The 26,454-nt window shown below is 43.5% G+C and overlaps 2 protein-coding genes across 8 annotated transcripts in view; one reads left to right on the plus strand and one right to left on the minus strand.

Annotated features, from left to right (window-relative positions):
• Nucleotides 1-26,454, minus strand: part of MACROD1 (mono-ADP ribosylhydrolase 1) — a 963,591-nt gene that overhangs the window by 234,422 nt on the left and 702,715 nt on the right. For all 3 annotated transcript variants that reach the window (XM_073554582.1, XM_073554583.1, XM_073554581.1), the window contains exon 4: nt 1,911-1,940. In XM_073554582.1, the coding sequence (XP_073410683.1) occupies nt 1,911-1,940 (30 nt within the window). The remainder of the gene's footprint in view (nt 1-1,910; nt 1,941-26,454) is intronic.
• FLRT1 (fibronectin leucine rich transmembrane protein 1) overlaps nt 18,354-26,454 on the plus strand; it is a 276,061-nt gene continuing 267,960 nt past the window's right edge. For 2 of the 5 annotated variants that reach the window (XR_012222147.1, XR_012222146.1), the window contains exon 1: nt 18,492-18,765. The gene's annotated coding sequence lies outside the window, so the exon portion shown is untranslated. Of the gene's footprint in view, nt 18,405-18,473; nt 18,766-26,454 lie in introns of those variants that run through there. The other 3 variants (XM_073554580.1, XM_073554579.1, XM_073554577.1) reach the window with 3 other exon arrangements.

Below are 26,454 nucleotides of genomic sequence, written 5' to 3' on the forward strand. Positions count from 1 at the left end.
ATCTCTGAGGAATGCTTCCAGCACCTTGTTGAATCTCTGCCACGAAGAATTGAGGCAGTTCTGAAGGCAAAAGGGGGTCCAACCCCTTACTAGCATGGTGTACCTAATAAAGTGGCCAGTGAGTGTATGTTCTCAATCCTGGTATATAGGTCCCCCAGTCTGGGCCCATCTTGATACCTACATAATGTTCCCCATCCTGGTATTTATGTCCCCCATCCTGATATATATTTCCCCAATTCTGGTCCCCTTTTTGGTATATATGTCCTCGGGCACACATGCAGCTCAAGTAGGCGCTGAGGTGGGCGAGCCCCCCTCCCGCACAGGCCCTGTAGCGGTCACACCCTCTGCAACCATGATCATTACGCCCATGGCTGTAAGCCAGATACTGTGCACAACACTTACTTGAGTGACTGTCACCATATTTAAGCCTTGTGAGTGGCTGCATTATTGGCATTTTGCACCTGTGCTGTCCCCCACCTTTATCCTGGGTGTCACCCGCATCCTGCTAAGGCATTTATATAGTGATTTGCTGCTTTTTTGTGTTGCTGTTTCACCTCTCATAAAGCTCTGAAAGTCATCCAAACAGTTTTCAGTGACGCTTTCCATGTCCTTGTACCACTGCACAACTATGTAGAAGATGGAACAACAGTCATATGTAGTCTTCCAAATAGAGACTGAATACTGTTTGTTTGACGACTCAAGTCTTCTAGAGCAAAATCCAAGACCCTGTTGACGATTTCAGCAGAGTCATTCAGCATTCAGTGGAAAAATGAACTGTTTTACGTAGGACACACATCAACCCTTATCTCCATCATCACAACATGGAGGATTACAGGAAAAAAATGGAAACATAAACATAAGAGCGATCATACAGTACAGCATTAACAAACGTTAACAATGACAATCGAACCATCGGCTGTCCGCTCAACGCAATTCCCCCTATCATAAGACTGACACTTTAGGTGATTCATACTAGTTGTTATCAATTCCTTTTTAGGGTGAAATAACAATATACTATGAGAAATATCTTGTGCATCATGTTTGTGGTAGGGTAAGTTTACATGTAGTTGAGTGTTGTTCTCTTGTCTAGGTAGAAATGGAAGTATGGCTGACTGCTATCTCTCCCGACCCCTCCATAATTATGCAAACTTAGCTTGGCTCTTCTTGCATGTGTTTTTTTTTTTTTTTTTTAAAGTAAAATGCTACCAGACTCCCCCAGCACAGACATATCTCCGTAAAAACAAAATGATTGGTCAATTGGTTTTCAACTGCCCAATCATCATCGCTCCTGAATCCTGATATCTGGGGAGCAGCTGGGAGACACAAAGAACCAATATACGGTACATCCAATGTGCATGGTCAGCTTAGGGCTATTCAATTTCAATATAAAGGGACCCTAAAGACTCATCAATAGATGTTTTTAATTTGAGCTAGGGCAGCAGCTACTAAGCCTGGACTAGTTTGTGAATAAGTTACATTCCACAATCTTACATCCACACAAGATCTGTGGTTGGATTTACAAGATGTTTGGAACAAACTCCCTATCAAGTTCCTTCACAAAAAAATATGTGCAAGTGTACCTGAAATAATTTTTATAGGTAGAGATTTAATTAGATTTCTCTTTTGTTCATTCACTTTGCATTTTGTTAATTGATAAAAACAAACTATTAACATTTCAATTTTTACTTTGCAACATTTTTTTCACGCCTGCCTCAAACTTTTGCACAGTACTGTATTATTGTATTTGAGTGTTGAGGATGAACACACCTGGATAAATGTTTTATAAATCCATTTTCCTTAATAAACTGTAGATGGAAATGGAGTTGACAGCTGGGGTTGTATATTGCTGTAAGCTGCATGTAGAAAATGTAAAGAGTCTCCCAGGGAGCAGAAGACAAACACAGACTTACCTCCTCCTCCTCCCAGAAGAGTACTGTTTGCTAAAGGAGAGAGGGCGATGGATGGGGTGGAAAAAAAAAGAGAGAAAATAAATAATTATTAGACGTCTGTAGAAATCATCACAAAAGTCTCCTTTTTATTTGACACAAAGTCGTAATCTGTTTATTGCTTGAGGGAGAAGGAACTCTAGAGTCATTTAAAGTGTTGCTGACCAAGTAGCAGCTAAAGGTTAAATCCAGGCTTCAGTAATGTTTTAATAATGTTTTTCCTGCATCCATTTCTCTCGTCTAGTTTCCATGCATCCCCTCTTTCTTCTGAGTGTCTGGGGTATAATTAGTGATAGATCCCTTATTCCCAGCACCGGAGGGCACATCGTTTGTTACATGAGCACCGAGAGCTAAGTAAGATAAAGTGACACGGGAAAGTGGGATCACGAGAAAGATGAAAAAAAGGAGGGTGCGATTCCCCTAAAGGATTACATAGCTACCTGACTAAATATATAAACGGCATATAGATAAATAGACCTATAGCACCTGCCTGGCAAAGCTTACAATCTATTATGGTACCTTGTGGATTAGATTCCTCAAAATCAGTCACCAAGACAGAAAACCACCATAGTGCACAATAGTGCCTACTGAATAAGCCCTGAATTTCTGATTGGGGGGCTTTAAGTATTGCAGTATCCAACAGTATTTCCTTTTTGGTTAATTCATTAGATTTGCTCCAAACTAAGCAACTCAGATGATCAGTCTTGGCCTATCAACCACAAAGATGCATTGTTTGGGCTCGAGTAGATGGCAGTAGATTATCTTATTTTAAAGAATTGGGAAATTATGTAAATGACACTCTGATCAAACTCTGATCAGAGTGTGATCACAGTGTGCTCAGATTCTCTTGGATAAGGAGAAGATAGAGAAAAAAATGTCACCATCTTCTCCAATGTGTCAGTGCGCAGAAATCGGACCTCACTTAGTCTCATGTTTCCCACAAACTCATTGACTTGCACGTCCGTGTGCGATCTGAATATTGGCTCAAACTCGGACATGTAGCGATTTTTTTCCCTTGGAGCAGCTCTGTCCAAGGAAAAAAAGGACATGTGACAGCCCCATAGACTAACATTGGACCAAGTGTGATCCGATGTTGTGTCGGATCGCACTCAGACCGATAATACAAACGTTTGCACAAGCCCTAAAACATTAAGTCTGACTCTATACAAGCAATTAACACATTCAAAATGGGGCCATGGTGGTGGTAAAACTAAAAAAAAGCAAAAAAAAAAAAAAAAAAAGAAAAACCCTACCGTATAGGTTTCTCTCCTCCATATCCTATACTGTGTCACTTGATTTTTCCAGTTATGGGGGATAGGAAAGGGTTGCTATGTGACTGCAGAAGCCACTCAGTGGCTCAGGAAGGCAGTTTGACCTTCCATCTAAATGGGAAGAAACAATCTTGGTTCCAACTTGGACAGTGTGTGCAAGGGCTGCAACCCATCAGTGGCCATTGATTGGCTGCAGTGGTCACAATCCTCCTTCTTCTTGACAGAAGAAAAAGTCAGGAGTCCGACTAGGTACAAAGCATGGAGCATGAATGATTGATGTGAGTCCAGCAGGGAAGTATAGTTTTGTGATTTGGACAAGCCCTTTCAGTAAGGCTGTTCATGCAATAGAAACTGAAACATAAGCCAGCTACTACTTGTAGATTTCAGCTACAATGTAAGACAATTTTCTACAGTGCATTAAATGGTGCAGAAGGGCTAAAAGTCACAACACATCTTGCAAAATATTTTGCAGCTTTTTGACACTAGATGTCTAGGGATGCTAAACAAAGTTAACCATACACGCTGCAATATCATAGCCTGATGCAAGAATGGGGCTGGTAAGTGCTCGTGGTATGGTCACATATCAGGAAGCGCTCTATAAAACTTTATCCAATTTGTAGACCTCTTCTGATAATTCTTTATCTTGTGATTCTGTACCTTTATCATAGAAGAGAAAAATATCACAACCTGCTATGCTGGTGGGCCACCTATGTAGAGAAAATCTTTGCTTATTAAGGGTATGTGCACACGTTGCGGATAATGCTGCAGATCCGCAGTGGATTTGGCCCTGCGGATCCGCAGCAGATACTGCTGCGTTGTACAGTACCATTAAAGTATATGAGAAATGAAAAACGCTGTGCACAAGCTGCGGATTTTTCTGCGTGAATTTTCTTCGGATTTAAATTCGCAGCATGTCAATTCTTTGTGCGGCTCCACAGCGTTTTGACACCTGCTCTATTATAGGAATCCGCAGGTGTCAAAACGCTGAGGAAATCTGCACAAATTCTGCACTAAATCCACAGGTAAAACGCAGGTCATTTGACCTGTGGATTTAGCTAAATCCCTGCGGAAAAATCCGCAGGGTAATCCGCAACGTGGGCGCATACTCTTAAAGATCTCACTATTTAGATTCTATTTTTTATTTTTAGTTGCTTATATAGCACCGTTGATTTCCACAGGGCTTTACAGACATCACTGTCACTGTCTCCATTGGGGCGCACAATTTAAATTCCCTCTCAGTATGTCTTTGGAATGTGGGAGGAAAGCGGAGAAACCAGAGGAAACCCACACAAACACAGGGAGAACATACAAACTCCTTGCAGATGTTGTCCTAAGGGTACCGTTACACTTAGCGATGCACCGGCGATCCCGACAACGATATGGATCGCTGGTGCATCGCTAAGTGGTCGCTAGTGAGCTGCCACACAGGCAGATCTCACCAGCGACATCGCTGGGGTCGGGGGTCGCTACTTACCTGTCAGACGCGGCGATCCTGACGTCCTCCCGCCCACGTTCACGCGTCGCTCGTCGGTGCCACAGGAAGCCCAGCAGGAAGCGCCCGACGAGAAATGATCCAGGACCTTCTCGCGCGATCAGCGATAATCAGCGGGGGAGCCGGTTGGAGGTAAGTATCACATGTAGCGATATCGCTAGCAATATCGCTGCTACGTCACAAAATCGGTGACTTTACAGCGATATTGCTAGCGATATCGCTATGTGTAACGGGGGCTTTAGTGAGATTTGAACAGTGCAAACCACAGACCCACTGTGCTGCTCTCAATTAATAAAAAAGATTAAAGGAATACAACATAATCAATAAAACTTAATACGATGATGATACAAAACAAATTTGGAATTGTGATTCCATGCAATTTATCCTGAAACATGATACATACAGTACATAATTGTGTGTATAGACTGACAACTAGATATTTGCTACTTCATATCAGTGAAATATTATAGAATTAATTTATCAAATTCCAAAAAAACAAAAAATAATTGCATGGAGCTACTATTTATGGACAAGTGCATGTAATTTTTTTTGCATTCATGCTTGTGAAATCACAGTGAAAATAGCCACAGGGGGACATAGAGAGAGACAGAATTAATAGCAAATGTAACTCATAAAAGACGTCTTGGAAGCTTGTAGCCATATAAAAATATCATAGCTTTATTAAATCCAATACAAAAATACACATAGACAAATTTAAAAAAAGAGAGGTATACCCAATATAACACCACAGTTGACATATGCGATATGATGCTAAACAAAGATTAGTGTATTAGTACTTAAAAAAGTTGCTGAGAGTGTATCAAAAAATATGTATACACACTTGCATCATATACATAAGTCAAGGCATATCATAGTCCTGGCTGGAGAGAAAAAAGATTGGTCTGCAGAACATGAACCCTCATCACAGTAAGTAATGCACTGGTTTGCAGGGCCAGTCTGATGTCCAACTGGCTATTAAATTCATCAAAATTGCAGGAGTAAAATAAAGAGGCTAACAGGGCTGCAGATACAGTTGTGGCCCAAAGTATTGACACCCCTGCCATTTTGTCAGATAATACTCAGTTTCTTCCTGAAAATGATTCCAATCACAAATTCTTTGGTATTATTATCTTCATTTAATTTGTCTTAAATGAAAAAACACAAAAGAGAATGAAGCAAAAAGCAAAACATTGATCATTTCACACAAAACTCCAAAAATGGGCCAGACAATAGTATTGGCACCCTCAGCCTAATACTTGGTTGCACAACCTTTAGCCAAAGTAACTGCGACCAACCGCTTCCGGTAACCATCAATGAGTTTCTTACAATGCTCTGCTGGAATTTTAGACCATTCTTCTTTGGCAAACTGCTCCAGGTCCCTGATATTAGAAGGGTGCCTTCTCCAAACTGCCATTTTTAGATCTCTCCACAGGTGTTCTATGGGGTTCAGGTCTGGACTCATTGCTGGCCACCTTAGAAGTCTCCAGTGCTTTCTCTCAAACCATTTTCTAGTGCTTTTTGAAGTGTGTTTTGGGTCATTGTCCTGCTGGAAAACCCATGAACCATAAAGTGTTTGCAGAGTGTTGCTCCCATTCCCTATACACCCAACCAGAGCCATGAGAAATAGATGAAGCATATGACCTGAGGGCCGTTGTAGATACCCGACGCGCTTTTCACTTACCCCCAGGACGAAGCTCACGCGAAACGCACGTCAGGGATCTGCAAACACTTTATGGTTTTACTTCTAATCACTGAGCATTCAATTAGTTAACCTATGCATGGTGTGCTCTCTGTCTATACTTATTTGCATATCATCTTTATGATTATATCTGCAGCCCTGTTAGCCTCTTTATTTTACTCCTGCAATTTTGATGAATTTAATAGCCAGTTGGACATCAGACTGGCCCTGCAAACCAGTGCATTACTTACTTCTGTGATGAGGGTTCATGTTCTGCAGACCAATCTTTTTTCTCTCCAGCCAGGACTATGATATGCATTGACTTATGTATATGATGCAAGTGTGTATACATATTTTTTGATACACTCTCAGCAACTTTTTTAAGTACTAATACACTAATCTTTGTTTAGCATCATATCGCATATGTCACCTGTGGTGTTAAGGGCATGTCACACTAAGATATCGCTAGCAATATCACTATAACTAGTGACGTTATAGCGATATTGCTAGCGATATCGCTATGTGTGATACTTACCTACGACCGGCTCCCCCGCTGGTTATCACTGATCGCGCGAGAACGTTCAGGACTGTTTCTCGTCGTCTGCTTCCTGCGGCGCTTCCTGCTGTGAGGACGAGCGACGCGTGGAGCCGGGCGGGAGGACGCAGGATCGCCTGGTGTGACAGGTAAGTAGCGACCCCCGTCCCCAGCGATGTCGCTGGGGAAATCTGCCTGTGTGGCAGCTCACTAGCGACCACTTAGCGATGTACCAGCGATCCTGACCGTGTCATATCGCTGGTCGGGATTGCTGGTACATCGCTAAGTGTGACAGTACCTTTATATTGGGTAAACCTCTCTTTTTTAAATTTGTCTATGTGTATTTTTTGTATTGGATTTAATAAAGCTATGATATCTTTATATGGCTACAAGCTTCCATGACGTCTTTTATGAGTTGGATATTAGGTGGGAAGTGCCATGAATCTAAGGCCTATCTTGTTATTTGGATTCTAATAGCAAATGTAATTTAAGGTCTTCAGCACAAGTGCCCTATGTATAACACTCTCAACAGTTTGTGTGAATGGAACGCTTTATAAATATGACAGAATGCCAAATATATATATATATTTATGCAACTGCACCTGAAACCAGCCCCTAATATGCATATGTTATAACACATAGATAGGTAGCCTTAACATTTAAGCATCAGCCTCCCTCCTGTACAACAGACTTCTAAGAAATGGCCGTTACATTAATTTATATTTATGGCGTCTGATGATCTTGTGGCAGATCTTATTTAATTAAAGTGAATTAGAGATTGTCACAGTCATGCCTCTGTTAATGATATAACTGTATAAGGTATATTACTTTTATTATATTAAAAATAATTATATTAGAATAATTACATGATAGTTCATTGTAATAGTAATCGAGTCCGTAGAGGCTTCTCTGCGGCATGTATGTATATTAGTAATTATAGATAGCTCCCTTTTTTTTTTTACCCTGACATTAGCGCCAATGAAAACATGAGATAACAAGTGTCTATAAATGCCACCAAATGGGCCATGGCCATCAAAATTTCTCCTTAACCCATTACTGAGGAGTTATTGCTTTCAGCTGCTGCTTATAAATTATAAAAAATATTTGGGCTCTTTCAAAAGAGAGAATCAGATCGACTATGGTAATGACTCTGATCAGAGTTTGAGACTATTGTCCATTTGCTGTGATCCGATTCTCACAGAATTACAGTTGTGGAGAAGATGGAGAACTTAATTTCTCCATCTACTTCATTGTCTGTATTCGTGTAAATTGGACTGCATTTGGATGACACGCACCCGTAGACTTGAATGGGTGTGCACGCTCTGATTTGCGGAACCACTTTTTTTTCTCATGCCAAATCGTAAGCAGTCCAAGTGCTATCCGATAAAACATGTGAGCGAGACCTTTTAGAGATTCTCTGAACACAGATTGTCGGGTCTTCTGACCTGAGCCCACTGCCTCATATATACCTACGATAGATGGAGATCTGGCAATGTCGTCCTGGGTATTGTCATGCAATCACGGTCTCCGTTCCACTGACATGTGAAACTGGCCTAAAGGTATGGGAAGTTGCATCTTTTAAACGCATGGTATTTTATCTGAAGATTCTTTTGGTGCTTTTTTTTTTTTTGCACCCTATATATAAAATAGTGGCGGCTTCCAAGCAAAAGCTGCCAAAAGAATGAGCCAGTCACCAATTTGATTTAGCCTCTTTACAGCTTTCGAAGCTTGAATTGGATAAAAGAAGTGATAAAAGATAAAACATTTGCACAGCAAGTCGTTTTGACATTGCAGTGGCTATGTTCACTCTTTTAGGCTAATTTCACATTAGCGTTTTTTTGCTCAGTGCATCGTGCGCTATAGAAACTCATCATGCGTTTTTGCATGCATTTGCGTTTTTTTATGCACATTCATTCTCTAGGGGTTAAAACCAGTGTCTACACATTTTTATGCCAAAAACGCATGCGCACGAAAATGCAGACGAACGCATGTCCATGCGCACGCCTGCGTTCCCATAGACTGTAATGCGTTATTTTGTCGCATTCCATGCGCAAGCGTTTTTCTGACGCCTTTCGGTGGACCCAAAATGCAACAGGTTGCGTCTGGCGTGCCTAGGCGCACACCTTGAGAAAACGCATACGCACGAAAACGCATACGAACGCGTGCAAACACAACACCATGCGCACGCCATGTTAATCATTGTTACGCATGCGCATGGACGCGCACGATGCGCTGCCCAAAAAACCGCTAATGTGAAACCAGCCTTAGGCTATGTGCACACGCTGCGTTTTTTGCTGCGGTTCCGCTGCGGTTTTGGCCCTGTGGAAACGCAGCAGTTCCGCAGACATGGTGCAGTACCATGTTAGCCTATGCAATTTCAAAACTGCTGTGCACACGCTGCGTTTTTTTCTGTGCGGTTTTGCTGCGGTTTACAAACCACAGCATGTCAATTGTTTGTGCGGATTCCGCAGCGGTTTCACACCTTTAACATAGTAGAGGTGGGCAAAACCGCGGGCTAATCCGCAGGAAAACCGCAGGTCACTTTACCTGCGGTTTTACCAGCGAATCTGCACGGGAAAAACCCGCAGGTGAATCTGCAGCGTGTGCACATAGCCTTAGACTTTTTTTTTTTTTTAAGCGCTTCTTCAGGTGGGTTCCAGGCATAATCCGCCTGAAAATCACATTGTGTGCCCATATTCTAAGGACTCGTGCACATGGCAGAACTTTCAACGGGAGGTGAGACTGTAAATTGGCACATGGACTTCATGTACCTCTATATAAGAAGCTATAGACGCATAGCGTGCCTGTATGTAGTAGCGGTGCTTGTACTTTTTTGCTGGTTCAGACTGGCTCATGCGAAAATCCTCCGATGTGACAGTCTCTCATACAGTAATGGACCCCTGTTGCAAGTTCCAGCAGAAGACAGTCCCATTTGGTGCTTCAGTGCCAAACTTTTATCATTAGAGTCTATTTCTTCTGGGTTTATTCACACCTTCATGGCAGGAGAAGATCACCATTACTGTGTGTGGGCACTACACTCATGTAGGATGCAAAAGGTGGCAGTATTACATTGTGGGGCACAACGGTAGGCCATTGCCACCCCACAATATTGCATTCAAGGGAAAGGGGATGGGTGTCAAAAGGGACAACCCCAACGCAGTAATTAGACTTGGGTCACTGTTGTATAACCACAGCCAACATCCGCGTTGCTCCTGCGCCCACTCTATAAATGCACAAGTCGCCAATGGCAACCTGGGGGGCTGAGTGGGCCCTTGGGTGCGGACATCGACCCTGTGTGTATGGGGTGATGTGGTAACATATGATACCTTTGGGCTTGTGGCCCTGGCAGCACTAGAGATTTTTTTTCATGTAAAAAAAAAGGTGTGAAAATGCTCAAAAAAATCTTTTTGGAGTTCTTGGAGAAGAAACTCTGTAACCAAAACTTATGGTTTTTGAACTCTTCATGGTTTTTAAAAAGTTTCTACTCCAAAAAACTTGTGATTTTTTTTTTTAAAAAAAGCTTCCTTAACCCCTTCACCCCCAAGGGTGGTTTCCACGTTCATGACCGGGCCAATTTTTACAATTCTGACCACTGTACCTTTATGAGGTCATAACTCTGGAACGCTTCCATGGATCCCGGTGATTCTGACATTGTTTTCTCGTGACATATTGTACTTCATGTTAGTGGTAAAATTTCATTCAAATAACTTGCGTTTATTTGTGAGAAAAACGGAAATTTGGCGAAAATTTTGAAAATTTCGCAATTTTCCAACTTTGAATTTTTTTGCCCTTAAATCACAGAGATACGGCACAAAATAAACTTGATAACTAACATTTCCCACATGTTTACTTTACATCAGCACAATTTTGGAACCAAAATTTTTTTTTGTTAGGAAGTTATAAGGGTTAAAAGTTGACCAGCGATTTCTCATTTTTACAACACCATTTTATTTTTAGGACCACATCACATTTGAAGCCACTTTGAGGGGTCTATATGATAGAAAATACCCAAAAGTGACACCATTCTAAAAACTGCACCCCTTAAGGTGCTCAAAACCACATTCAAGAAGTTTATTAACCCTTTAGGTGCGTCACAGGAATTTTTTTGAATATTTAAAAAAAAATGAACATCTAACTTTTTTTCATTAAAAAAATACTTCAGGTTCAATTTTTTTTTATTTTACCAAGGGTAACAGGAGAAATTGGACTGCAAAAGTTATTGTGCAATTTGTCCTGAGTACGCAGATACCTGATATGTGGGGGGGGGACGACTGTTTCGGCGCATGGCAGAGCTCAGAATGGAAGGAGCGCCGTTTGACTTTTTCAATGCAAAATTGGCTGGAATTCAGATTGGATGCCATGTCACGTTTGGAGAGTCCCTGATGTACCTAAACAGTGGAAACCCCCTACAAGTGACCCCATTTTGGAAACTAGACCCCCAAGGAACTTATCTAGATATGTGGTGAGAACTTTGAACCCACAAGGGCTTTACAGAAGTTTATAACGTACAGCGGTACAATTAAAAAATCATATTTTTTCCACAAAAATGATCTTTTCACCCCAATTTTTATTTTCCCAAGGGTAACAGGACCCTAAGAGTTATTGTGCAATTTGTCCTGAGTACGCTGATACCCCACATGTGGGGGTAAACCACTATTTGGGCGCATGGCAGAGCTCGGAAGGGAAGCAGCGCCATTTGACGTTTTTGGCTGGAATTGAGATCGGACACCATGTCGCGTTTGGAAAACCCCTGATGTACCAAAACAGTGGAAACCCCCCACAAATGACACCATTTTGGAAACTAGACCCCCTAAGGAACTTATCTAGATGTGTGGTGAGCACTTTGACCCCCCCAGTGCTTCACAGAAGTTTACAACGCCCGGGCGTGAAAATAAAAAATTCGTATTTTTTCCACAAACATGATCTTTTAGTCACCATTTTTTTATTTTCCCAAGGGTACCAGGAGAAATTGGACCCCAAAAGTTGTTGTTCAATTTGTCCTGAGTATGCTGATACCCCATACGTGGGAGAAAACTACTGTATGGGCACACGTCGGGGATCGGAAGGGAAGTAGTGACGTTTTGGAATGCAGACGTTGATGGAATGGTCTGCGGGTGTCATGTTGCCTTTGGAGAGCCCCTAATGTACCTAAACAGTGGAAACCCCCCACAAATGACACCAGTTTGTAAACTAGACCCCCCAAGGAACTTATCTAGATGTGTGGTGAGCACTTTGAACCCCCCAGTGCTTCACAGAAGTTTACAACGCCCGGGCGTGAAAATAAAAAATTCGTATTTTTTCCACAAACATGATCAATAAGTCCCCAATTTTTTTATTTTCCCAAGGGTAACAGGAGAAATTGAACCCCAAAAGTTGTTGTCCAATTTGTCCTGAGTACGCTGACACCCCACATGTGGGATAAAACTACTGTATGGACACACGTCAGGGTTCGGAAGGGAAGTAGTGACGTTTTGGAATGCAGACTTTGATGGAATGGTCTGCGGGTGTCATGTTGCCTTTGGAGAGCCCCTAATGTACCTAAACAGTGGAAACCCCCACAAGTGACCCCATTTTGGAAACGAGACCCCCTAAGGAACTTATCTAGATGTGTGGTGAGCGCTGTGAACCCACAAGGGCTTCACAGAAGTTTAGAATGCCCGGGCATGAAAATAAAAAAATCGTATTTTTTTCCACAAACATGATCAATTAGTCCCCAATTTTTTCATTTTCCCAAGGGTAACAGGAGAAATTGGACCCCCAAAAGTTGTTGTCCAATTTGTCCTGAGTACGCTGATACCCCATATGTGGGAGAAAACTACTGTATGGACACACGTCGGGGCTCGGAAGGGAAGCAGTGACGTTTTGGAATGCAGACTTTGATGGAATGGTCTGCGGGTGTCATGTGCGTTTGGAGAGCCCCTGATGTACCTAAACTATTGAAACTCCCCACAAGTGACCCCATTTTGGACACTAGACCCCCCACGGAACTTATCTAGATGTGTGGTGAGCACTTTGAACCCCCAAGTGCTTCAAAGAAGTTTATAACACTCGGACGTGAAAATAAAAAAATCATTTTTTTCCACAAAAATGATATTTTTGCCCCCAATTTTTTATTTTCCTAAGGGTAACAGGAGAAATTGGACCCCAAAAATTGTTTTGCAATTTGTCCTGAGTAGGCTGATACCCTACATGTGGGGGTAAAACACTGTTTGGGCGCATAGCAGAGCTTGGAAGGGAAGGAGCACCATTTGACTTTTTCAACTCAGAATTGGCTGGAATTGAGATCAGACGCCATGTTGCATTTGGAGAGCCCCTGATGTGCCCAAACAGTGGAAACCCCCAATTCTAACTCCAACCCGAACCCCAACACGCCCCTAACCCTAGCCCTAACCCTACCCTAACCCTACCCCAACACACCCCTAGCCCTAACCCTAACCCTAATGGAAAAATGGAAATAAATACATTTTTTTCCCTAACTAAGGGGGTGATATCGGGGGGTTTGATTTACTATTTATGGTGGTTTTTATGTTTGGCGGCTGTCGCACGCTAAAAGACGCTTTTTATTGTAAAAATAGTTTTTGCATCACCACATATTGAGAGCTATCATTTTTCCGTATTTTGACCCACCGAGTCATGTGAGGTCTTATTTTTTGCGGGACGAGTTGACGTTTTTATTGGTACCATTTTCGGGCACGTGGAATTTTTTGATCGCTTTTTATTCCGATTTTTGGGACGCAGAATGAACAAAAACCAGCGTTTCATGAATTTCTTTTGGAGGGGGTGCGTTTACACCGTTCCGCGTGCGGTAAAATTGATAAAGAGGTTTTATTCTTCACGTCAGTACGGTTACAGCGATACCTCATTTAGGTCGTTTTTTTATGTTTTTGTCAGTTTTATGCAATGAAAACTATTTTATATAAAAAATAATTATTTTTGCATCGCTTCATTCAGCGAGCTATAACTTTTTTATTTTTTCGCTGATGATGCTGTGTGGCAGCTCGTTTTTTGCGGGACAAGATGACGTTTTCAGCGGTACCATGGATATTTATATGCGTCTTTTTGATCGCGCGTTATTACACTTTTTGTTTGGCGGTATGATAATAAATCATTATTTTTTGCTTCGTTTTTTATTTTTATTTTTTAAGGGGTTCGCTAAAGGGGTTAACTAATGGGACAGTTTTATAGGGCGGGTCGTTACGGACGCGGCGATACCTAATATGTGTACTTTTATTGTTTTTTTTTAATTATTTCCAAAAAATGGATTTATTGGGGGAATATTTTTTTTTTTTTCCTAATATATTTGGCGATTTTTTTTTTAATTATTTTTACACTTTTTTTTATTTTTTTTTCACTTTATTAAATAGTCCCAGGTGGGACATCACTGTCCTGTGACAGATCGCTGATCTGTCACATCACAGATCACTGTGACAGATCAGCGATCTCTGCAGAAGGCTTCCTCATGCCTGCGCTTTGCAGGCACTGAGGAAGCCAGCTTCCTCAGGCCCCCGTCGCCATCTTGGATTCGGGGGCCTGGAGGAAAGGAGCCCCCCGCAGCAGCGCTGCACATTGCGCTGCCGTGGGGGGCTCAGGGAAGCACGGAGGGAGCCCCCTCCCTGCCGATGCTTCCCTTTAACCCCCGGTACACCGCGATCGTGTTTGATCGCGGTGTGCAAGGGGTTAACGTGTCGGGGGCGGTCCGTGACCGCCCCTGACACATTGTGCCGGGTGTCAGCTATGATAATTAGCTGACACCCGGCCGCGATCAGCGGCGCTCACCACGTGGGCGCCGCTGATCGCGGTAGACGTACTATCCCGTCCACGGTCATACGGGCCCGGGTACCGTGGACGGGATCAGGGGTGGATTAAGGGTAGCCAGGGCCCGGGGCAGTTCAGACTCTGTGGGCCCCCCTCGTCACGTGACGGGGTCACGAATCGTAGAGCCACACTCTACATAGAGAATAATGGGGCCTCCAGCACCGACCTCCACCCGCAGAGCCACACTCCACATAGAGAATAATGGGGCCTCAAGCACCGACCTCCACCCGCAGAGCCACACTCCACATAGAGAATAATGGGGCCTCCAGCACCGACCTCCACCCGCAGAGCCGCACTCCACATAGAGAATAATGGAGCCTCCAGCACCGACCTCCACCTGCAGAGCCCCACTCCACACAGAGAATAATGGAGCCTCCAGCACCTACCTCCACCCGCAGAGCCGCACTCCACATAGAGAATAATGGGGCCTCCAGCACCGACCTCCACCCGCAGAGCCCCACTCCACATAGAGAATAATGGGGCCTCCAGCACCGACCTCCACCCGCAGAGCCGCACTCCACATAGAGAATAATGGAGCCTCCAGCACCGACCTCCACCCGCAGAGCCGCACTCCACATAGAGAATAATGGAGCCTCCAGCACCGACCTCCACCCGCAGAGCCGCACTCCACATAGAGAATAATGGAGCCTCCAGCACCGACCTCCACCCGCAGAGCCGCACTCCACATAGAGAATAATGGAGCCTCCAGCACCGACCTCCACCCGCAGAGCCGCACTCCACATAGAGAATAATGGAGCCTCCAGCACCGACCTCCACCCGCAGAGCCGCACTCCACATAGAGAATAATGGAGCCTCCAGCACCGACCTCCACCCGCAGAGCCGCACTCCAGATAGAGAATAATGGGGCCTCCAGCACCGACCTCCACCCGCAGAGCCGCACTCCACATAGAGAATAATGGAGCCTCCAGCACCGACCTCCACCCGCAGAGCTGCACTCCACATAGAGAATAATGGAGCCTCCAGCACCGACCTCCACCCGCAGAGCTGCACTTCACATACATGGCTGCTCTCAGTGCTCTGTGCTGTGCGCACAGGACCTGTGATGAGGTCACAGGAGGGGAGGAGTCAGGGGTCACATGATCGGGGGCCCTGACACCTTACCTCCTGTGATCTCATCACAAGCCTTTGCACGCTAACAGCAGCATCAGCGTTCACGCTACTTGTAGATGCTGCTGGTAGCAGAGCACATAATGCCGCCCCCACGGTCACTCACTTTTAGGTGGGGAGAAGATGGAGTGCCATTGCAGCAGCCAGCAGGAATGTGGTGGGGGCCCCCTTAGAAGCTCTTGTGGTGGGGGCCCCGGGGCTGAAGCCCCGCCTGCCCTGCCTATAATCCGGCCCTGCGCGGTGGCGGATTATAATGGGGCAATTTACTGGCCTGGGCTGTGGGCCCCTTAACCCCACTGGGCCCGGGGCAACTGCCCAAATTGACCTCATTATAATCCGCCACTGGACGGGATAGTACGTCGGATGTCAGGAAGGGGTTAAAGAGTAAGGCTTGGTTCACACACAGTTTTTTGAGGAGGTTTCTGAAGCAGATCAACTCCAAAGTTCTCTTAAAAATACCAATTGAAATACTGTTTGAAAACTCTTCCTGTTTGATAGAAATTGTTTTTTTCCATCAAGGTTTTGAAAACCTCGCTGTAGGGAAAGAAGAAATTGTCGTGATTTCTTTGAGGTAAAATTTATCATGGAATCTGCTCCACACTTTTCACTATGAAATCAAAAGGCTGCAAAACACCATGTGTGGAAAAAAAACACACCTCTAAAACAAAAAAATAGGTGTTTTCTGAAGTGGATTTGTGGCACCCCTGAGGGTCCAGTTGCCACAGAGATGCTGCACCTCACCCAGAGGTGTGGTGTCCCACAACCAGGTAAGGTGGAGACACCCAACCACATTCCATCCCACATGTAATGTAGCAGAGCACCCTTTATGGCCCCTGCTTGGAACACGAAGAGTGCTGGGTGCTGCGCGGGGCGTAGATGGAGAGAGGGAAGATTGTAGGAAGTAGGGGTAGGATTGATTCCCTCAGAGGGAGGGAAGGAGAAGGACGTGTCTGAAGCAGCTCTTGAGATTAGAGGCTGCTGGACGGATTGGATTATAAGAAAGCTCCCTAAGCAGAAAGGTTCTTCTGGGACACGGCTGGAGTATACTCCCCGTGGGTCCCTTATCCATGCTGACGGACGTCAGGTGGAGGAAGAAACTGGTTGCAAAGGGTCACGGCCCCTAGCCTAGCTAGCATACCTCAGGGCGCTACAAGCAAGCCAATAGCTGTGGTTACTTTATGGACCATCGCCCCTACCACAGTTAGTCCGACTGGAAAGGCAGCTATATAGGATCACAGAAACGGCTGGGCGTTGTCTGACAGGATTCGCAGCTGCTGGCCTGGAACAATAATTGTGAAGTGCTGGAAAGGAAGGAAGGCGTAAAGCAGCATATTGTGTGGAGACGGACAGGAAAGGTGGAAGGGTGTACTTCACCTTATCTGGAAGTTGTCTAGACCCCTCACCTGGAGAATGCAGCACTGAAGCGGGCATCTGTGCATGCCAGAATTATAAGTAAAGCCCTTGGAACTACATGCCATTGTGTCATCTAATGTCTTTCTTCGCCTCTCACCCAGCACTGCTGCATCCTCCACTCCACACTCCCTTACCAGCTACAAACTCATCTCAACTGCCCTGGGACTGCAGCTCTACCTGTGGAGAGCTTTACCAACTCTGCTGCATCATAACATCTGTCCCAGAAAAGCAACCCTGCAGCTTTGGTCATCACTGGCCAGAATACCACAGGTGGTGCCATGAATTACTACATATAAACTTTATTCTCATTCAATTCCACCCCTTTTAGGCTCCCACGCAGCGTTTTTGATGCGTTTTTCGGGGTCAAACCGCATCAAAAACGCTTAAAAGAAGCATCCCATTCATTTAAATGCATTTTGGCCTTTTTGTGCCAATGGATGCGCTTTTTACCGCTAAGGAAACGCTTAACGGTAAAAAAAAACGCAGCATGTTCAATAATTTCCGCTTAGGTCCGCGTTTTTGGCTCTTTCCTATAGTCCAAAAGCCGCACGGAAAAAAAATGCATCAAAAACGCGCAAAAACGTGCAGGAAAAAAACGCTTGTTTTATGGGAAGGAGAACCCGTTTCCTGAGCGTTTAAAAAACGCTACGTGGGCACATCGCCTTACATGACCGCCTGGGGCCACGGACCGGGTCACAGCCACTGTGACATATCCCTTTAAATCGACCGGCCCGCTACCGAGTACCCCACGGCCCCTGGGGAGCGTCTGAGTCTTCTTGAAAAACTCATCAGATTTTTCCGCCTTCAAAACCCTGACGTGATAAAAAAAAAAGGTAAAAAAAAAAACCTTGTAAAAACAGCAAAGTGGATTTTTAATTGAATTGGACAGGCAGGTTTTTCCCAGAGATTTTGAGGTGGATTCGCTTAAAAATTCTCCTCAAAAAAGCTCTGTGTGAACCGCGTCCTGACGCTTCTGTGCGTATTTTTCGCCCTTCTAGCCTGTGATTGCAGCACTTGATAGACTAATGATAATATGTCAGCTGATTTATAAAACAGGAGCCCTCCTTTAAGTGTCAGACACAGGACCGTGGAGCTGCTGCCATGGCTGTGGGGGCTATATACACAGGTGAGGTGACTGTGACAGCCTGTGCCTTCTCCGTCCTCGCATGTTTCCCGCCTTCTTCATCCCTCCGCCCCTGCCCCTTCTCCATCTCTCCCTCCTCCTCTGCCCCTTCTCCATCTCTCCCTCCTCCTCAGTCCCTCCTCCCCTCCAGTGCCAGTACCACAGTGCTCGCTCGCTGCCCCTCACCTCCATCAGTATCTCCTCCGGCATCTGTGGCCCCTGCAAGGGGGGAAGAATTAGGAGAGATTGGGGTGCAGCCATATTGTGCTTGTCGGTGACTTGCTGCATTGTGCCCGGCGCCTGCATTGAGTGGAATATCGCGCACATATCGCCCGACTTTGCACGCAGGATCGCCAGGTTGCAGGTGAGAAGGATATGCTATGTGCATGAGGTAAATGCGGGGAGGGTGCGGTATTTAGGAGGCATATAGCGGTGCCAGGGTGTATGTGTCAGCCTGTGTGGCAGTGTCCTGTACCCACTGCCGGTGCCAGGCTTCTCTGCCAGCTTTGTGTGGTCTCCCATGCATTTGTGCCCTGCAGAGAGTGACGGAGCTAACTTGTGGTGCTGCCAGCTAGGTGCACTGGCACCTGTATGGGCAGCACTGCAATGCCATGCATGCTCTCCTGTAAATGCCATGCATGCTCTCCTGTAAATGCCATGCATGCTCTCCTGTAAATGCCATGCATGCTCTCCTGTAAATGCCATGCATGCTCTCCTGTAAATGCCATGCATGCTCTCCTGTAAATGCCATGCATGCTCTCCTGTAAATGCCATTATCTCAGTGCTCCTGGAAGGCTGGGTCCTCCTGTACGGTGGATGTATACGCTTAAAATGCGTGCAAGCGTGCGCCACATCCACATATAGCGTTATACAGCTATATCTGTATTTTATTGATTTATGTTTTTCTTTAATTTTTTTTTTTTTTCTCTTTTAAGTATCCCCCCCCCACCTTGTTTTTCTTGAACCAACCACCCCTTCGGATTACGCTGCCAACTCTTTGGGGAACTGTAGAGTAAACCTTACTTTCCAACCAAATTCAATATAGACAAAGATGCGGCTCACATTGAAAATAAACATATACGGAAGAAAAAAATATGTTATACTTTATTTTTTTTTAGGGGGGGAGGCAGGGTGAAAAAAAAAAAAAAAGTAACTATGCTTCTTAAGTTAGGTTTACTGTATATCTAATTGTGCGTCTTTAAATGTTCTCTTTATGTAAGAAAAAGCATTTTACTAGGTCTTGTACAATGTGGTCTGTGGGTACGCTGCCATAAATATACATGTATAGTTTTTAGCAATTCTGGCGTATGTGTTCAGCAGCGTGCACTGTATATATGTGAGCCTAGCCCACGTCTGCAGGAGCTTTACCCTACGTGCGGCCAGGGAGGTACATAAAGTGCCACTCTGTCACTGTCTTGGTAGAGGAGAGGGTATGATTCCCGTGGGGGTCCTTTGTCAGTCAGTGCACACTGTTCGTTAGAATATCGAGTGATACTGGTAGAATATGGTGCACTGTGTGATGTCACTATGTGATGTTAGTAATGGCGCATCACCCTTTGTGATGTCACTATGATGCTATAGATGGCACATAACGCTGTGTGTTGTCACTATATGATGCTATATATGGCACATAACGCTGTGTGTTGTCACTATATGATGCTCTAAATGGCACATAACGCTGTGTGATGTCACTATATGATGCTCTAAATGGCACATAATGCTGTGTGTTGTCACTATATGATGCTATATATGGCACATAACGCTGTGTGTTGTCACTATATGATGCTCTAAATGGCACATAACGCTGTGTGGTGTCACTATATGATGCTACTATATATGGCACATAACGCTGTGTGATGTCACTATATGATGCTATAAATGGCACATAACGCTGTGTGATGTCACTATATGATGCTATATATGGCACATAACGCTGTGTGTTGTCACTATATGATGCTATAAATGGCACATAACGCTGTGTGATGTCACTATATGATGCTATAAATGGCACATAACGCTGTGTGATGTCACTATATGATGCTATATATGGCACATAACGCTGTGTGTTGTCACTATATGATGCTCTAAATGGCACATAACGCTGTGTGGTGTCACTATATGATGCTACTATATATGGCACATAACGCTGTGTGATGTCACTATATGATGCTATAAATGGCACATAACGCTGTGTGATGTCACTATATGATGCTACTATATATGGCACATAACGCTGTGTGATGTCACTATATGATGCTACTATACATGGCACATAACGCTGTGTGATGTCACTATATGATGCTATATATGGCACATAACGCTGTGTGATGTCACTATATGATGCTATATATGGCACATAACGCTGTGTGATGTCACTATATGATGCTATATGTGGCACATAACGCTGTGTGATGTCACTGTGTGATGCTATATGTGGCACATAACTCTGTGATGTCACTATATGATGCTATATATGGCACATTGGCACATAACGCTGTGTGATGTCACTATATGATGCTATAAATGGCACATAACGCTGTGTGATGTCACTATATGATGCTACTATATATGGCACATAACGCTGTGTGATGTCACTATATGATGCTATATATGGCACATAACGCTGTGTGATGTCACTGTGTGATGCTATATGTGGCACATAACGCTGTGTGATGTCACTATATGATGCTATATATGGCACATAACGCTGTGTGATGTCACTGTGTGATGCTATATGTGGCACATAACGCTGTGTGATGTCACTATATGATGCTATATATGGCACATAACGCTGTGTGATGTCACTATATGATGCTATATGTGGCACATAACGCTGTGTGATGTCACTATATGATGCTACTATATATGGCACATAACGCTGTGTGATGTCACTATATGATGCTCTAAATGGCACATAACGCTGTGTGATGTCACTATATGATGCTATATATGGCACATTGGCACATAACGCTGTGTGATGTCACTATATGATGCTATAAATGGCACATAACGCTGTGTGATGTCACTATATGATGCTACTATATATGGCACATAACGCTGTGTGATGTCACTATATGATGCTATATATGGCACATAACGCTGTGTGATGTCACTGTGTGATGCTATATGTGGCACATAACGCTGTGTGATGTCATTATATGATGCTATATATGGCACATAACGCTGTGTGATGTCACTGTGTGATGCTATATGTGGCACATAACGCTGTGTGATGTCACTATATGATGCTATATATGGCACATAACGCTGTGTGATGTCACTATATGATGCTATATGTGGCACATAACGCTGTGTGATGTCACTATATGATGCTACTATATATGGCACATAACGCTGTGTGATGTCACTATATGATGCTCTAAATGGCACATAACGCTGTGTGATGTCACTATATGATGCTACTATATATGGCACATAACGCTGTGTGATGTCACTATATGATGCTATAAATGGCACATAACGCTGTGTGATGTCACTATAGGATGCTACTATATATGGCACATAACGCTGTGTGATGTCACTATATGATATATATGGCACATAACGCTGTGTGATGTCACTATATGATGCTATAAATGGCACATAACGCTGTGTGATGTCACTATATGATGCTATAAATGGCACATAACGCTGTGTGATGTCACTATATGATGCTACTATATATGGCACATAACGCTGTGTGATGTCACTATGTGATGCTATATATGGCACATAACGCTGTGTGATGTCACTATGTGATGCTATATATGGCACATAACGCTGTGTGATATCACTATATGATGCTATATATGGCACATGCTGTGTGATGTCACTATATGATGCTATATATGGCACATAATGCTGTGTGATGTCACTATGTGATGCTATAAATGGCACATAACGCTGTGTGATGTCACTGTGATGCTATATATGGCACATAACGCTGTGTGATGTCACTATATGATGCTATATATGGCACATAACGCTGTGTAATGTCACTATATGATTCTATATATGGCACATAACGCTGTGTGATGTCACTATATGATGCTATATATGGCACATAACGCTGTGTGATGTCACTATATGATGCTGTATATGGCACAACGCTGTGTGATGTCACGATATGATGCTATATATGGCACATAACGCTGTGTGATGCTATATGTGGCACATAACGCTGTGTGATGTCACTATATGATGCTATATATGGCACATAACGCTGTGTGATGTCACTATATGATGCTATATATGGCACATAACGCTGTGTGATGTCACTATATGATGCTTTAAATGGCATATAACGCTGTGTGATATCACTATATGATGCTATAAATGGCACATAACGCTGTGTGATGTCACTATATGATGCTATATATGGCACATAACGCTGTGTGATGTCACTATGTGATGCTATATATGGCACATAACGCTGTGTGATGTCACTATATGATGCTTTAAATGGCACATAACGCTGTGTGATGTCACTATATGATGCTATAAATGGCACATAACGCTGTGTGATGTCACTATATGATGCTATATATGGCACATAACGCTGTGTGATGTCACTATGTGATGCTATATATGGCACATAACGCTGTGTGATGTCACTATATGATGCTATATATGGCACAAAATCGCTGTGTGATGTCACTATGTGATGCTATATATGGCACATAACGCTGTGTGATGTCACTATATGATGCTTTAAATGGCACATAACGCTGTGTGATGTCACTATATGATGCTATAAATGGCACATAACGCTGTGTGATGTCACTATATGATGCTATATATGGCACAAAACGCTGTGTGATGTCACTATGTGATGCTATATATGGCACATAACGCTGTGTGATGTCACTATATGATGCTTTAAATGGCATATAACGCTGTGTGATGTCACTATATGATGCTATAAATGGCACATAACGCTGTGTGATGTCACTATATGATGCTATATATGGCACATAACGCTGTGTGATGTCACTATGTGATGCTATATATGGCACATAACGCTGTGTGATGTCACTATATGATGCTTTAAATGGCATATAACGCTGTGTGATGTCACTATATGATGCTATAAATGGCACATAACGCTGTGTGATGTCACTATATGATGCTATATATGGCACATAACGCTGTGTGATGTCACTATATGATGCTTTAAATGGCACATAACGCTGTGTGATGTCACTATGTGATGCTATAAATGGCACATAACGCTGTGTGATGTCACTATATGATGCTATAAATGGCACATAACGCTGTGTGATGTCACTATATGATGCTTTAAATGGCACATAACGCTGTGTGATGTCACTATGTGATGCTATAAATGGCACATAACGCTGTGTGATGTCACTATATGATGCTATATATGGCACATAACGCTGTGTGATGTCACTATATGATGCTTTAAATGGCATATAACGCTGTGTGATGTCACTATATGATGCTATAAATGGCACATAACGCTGTGTGATGTCACTATATGATGCTATATATGGCACATAACGCTGTGTGATGTCACTATGTGATGCTATATATGGCACATAACGCTGTGTGATGTCACTATATGATGCTTTAAATGGCATATAACGCTGTGTGATGTCACTATATGATGCTATAAATGGCACATAACGCTGTGTGATGTCACTATATGATGCTATATATGGCACATAACGCTGTGTGATGTCACTATATGATGCTTTAAATGGCACATAACGCTGTGTGATGTCACTATGTGATGCTATAAATGGCACATAACGCTGTGTGATGTCACTATATGATGCTATAAATGGCACATAACGCTGTGTGATGTCACTATGTGATGCTATATATGGCACATAACACTGTGTGATGTCACTATATGATGCTTTAAATGGCACATAACGCTGTGTGATGTCACTATGTGATGCTATAAATGGCACATAACGCTGTGTGATGTCACTATATGATGCTATAAATGGCACATAACGCTGTGTGATGTCACTATGTGATGCTATATATGGCACATAACGCTGTGTGATGTCACTATATGATGCTTTAAATGGCATATAACGCTGTGTGATGTCACTATATGATGCTATAAATGGCACATAACGCTGTGTGATGTCACTATATGATGCTATATGTGGCACATAACGCTGTGTGATGTCACTATATGATGCTATATATGGCACATAACGCTGTGTGATGTCACTATATGATGCTATATATGGCACAAAACGCTGTGTGATGTCACTATGTGATGCTATAAATGATACATAACGCTGTGTGATGTCACTATGTGATGCTATATATGGCACATAACGCTGTGTGATGTCACTATATGATGCTATATATGGCACAAAACGCTGTGTGATGTCACTATATGATGCTATATATGACACAACGCTGCGTGAAGTCATTATGTGATGCTATAAATGGTACATAATGTTGTGTGATGTCTCTGTGATGCTATGTCACATAATGACGTGTAATGTCAATATGCAATGTTAATAGCGCATCATGTTATGTGATGCTATTAATGTTGCATAATGCATTGTAATGTCACTATTGAATATAACACTGCGTGAAGTCACTATGATGTTATTAATGGCACATAATGCTGTGTGATGTTACTATGTGACACTACTAATGGCACATGACGCTATATGATGTCACTATGCAATGCCATTAATGGGGCAGCACTCTGTGATGTCACTATGCGATGCCATTAATGGGGCAGCACTCTGTGATGTCACTATGCGATGCCATTAATGGGGCAGCACTTTGGGATGTCACTATGCGATGCCATTAATGGGGCAGCACTCTGTGATGTCACTATGCGATGCTACAAATGGTGCATTACTGTGATAATTACACTGCGCCATGCTTAATGCACAATATGTGACTACACCGCATCCACTTTTCATTCATGTCTCACGTTCCTTTCTTCCATCCAAAGAAATGGTGTATTGCTATAAAAATAACTAGAGATAGTGCCAATCAATGTGCAGTTCCTGGTCCTGCAGCCACGTCAGTGACCTGTGACACCCTGACAAGAACCAACTCCCTGCATCGGCATCCGCTGCTCTTCTTTTCATTAACCAACCTGGTGCTACATCATCATTGCAGCGTGATGCACGTATGAGGGTATGTTCCCACGGTCAATAAACGCTGTGGGTTGGACGCTGCGTGCATCCGCAGTGTCCAACCCGCAGCAGACAGATGTTACAGCATAGTGGATGGGATTTCAAGAAATCACATGTCTTCTATGCGTACGCCGACAGCCACGGCTTACCAGCGGAGACGGACATGCGGTGCATTTTTCCAGACCCCAGCATGTTTATCTTGCGGAGACGTTCAGTCTCCACAAGATAAATATCACCCGTCCAATGTATCACCCGTCCAACGGTTCAATGAACACATGCGGAATCGCCTGCATTCAAAAGCCAGCAGCGCTTTGGCCGCAGCAGACTTGTGCTGTGTCCAAAGCGCTGTGTAATACTGAACGTCTGCACATACCCATACATAATGACGTGGCCTCAGGATGAGTCCTGCAAATCAATTTCCACCAACTTAAAAAAAATCCTTTTCTGTATAACCACAGAAAAAATAATGCAGTTTCAGGTTTCTAGAAACTGACTTGGCTCACTTTAAGGGTATGTGCACATGTTGCGGATTTGTTGCTTGCAGATCCGCAGCGGATTTGCCGCTGTGGATCCGCAAGTGATTTACAGTAAAATGATAACCTATGTTAAAAAAAAAAAAATTGGCTGTGGCTGTGCACATGCTGCGGAAAATTGCGCACGGAATACGCAGCTGTTCAATTTCCGCAGCATGTCAATTTTTTGTGCGGATTCCGCAGAGTTTTTACAGCCATTTCATTATAGAAATCCACAGGTGTAAAAACGCAGGCATAATCCGCAATAAATCCACAGGAAATCCACATAAAAAGTGTGGATTTTGACCTGCGAATTCTGCTAAGAGATGCGGAAAATTCTGCACAGCAATCCGCAACGTGTGCAAATACCCTAAGGCCAATTTCTCAGTCCGAGTA

The sequence above is a fragment of the Dendrobates tinctorius genome, unplaced genomic scaffold, assembly GCF_039654945.1.
Source record: "Dendrobates tinctorius isolate UK_male_01 unplaced genomic scaffold, ASM3965494v1 ptg000211l, whole genome shotgun sequence".
NCBI classification, from domain to species: Eukaryota; Metazoa; Chordata; class Amphibia; order Anura; family Dendrobatidae; genus Dendrobates; species Dendrobates tinctorius.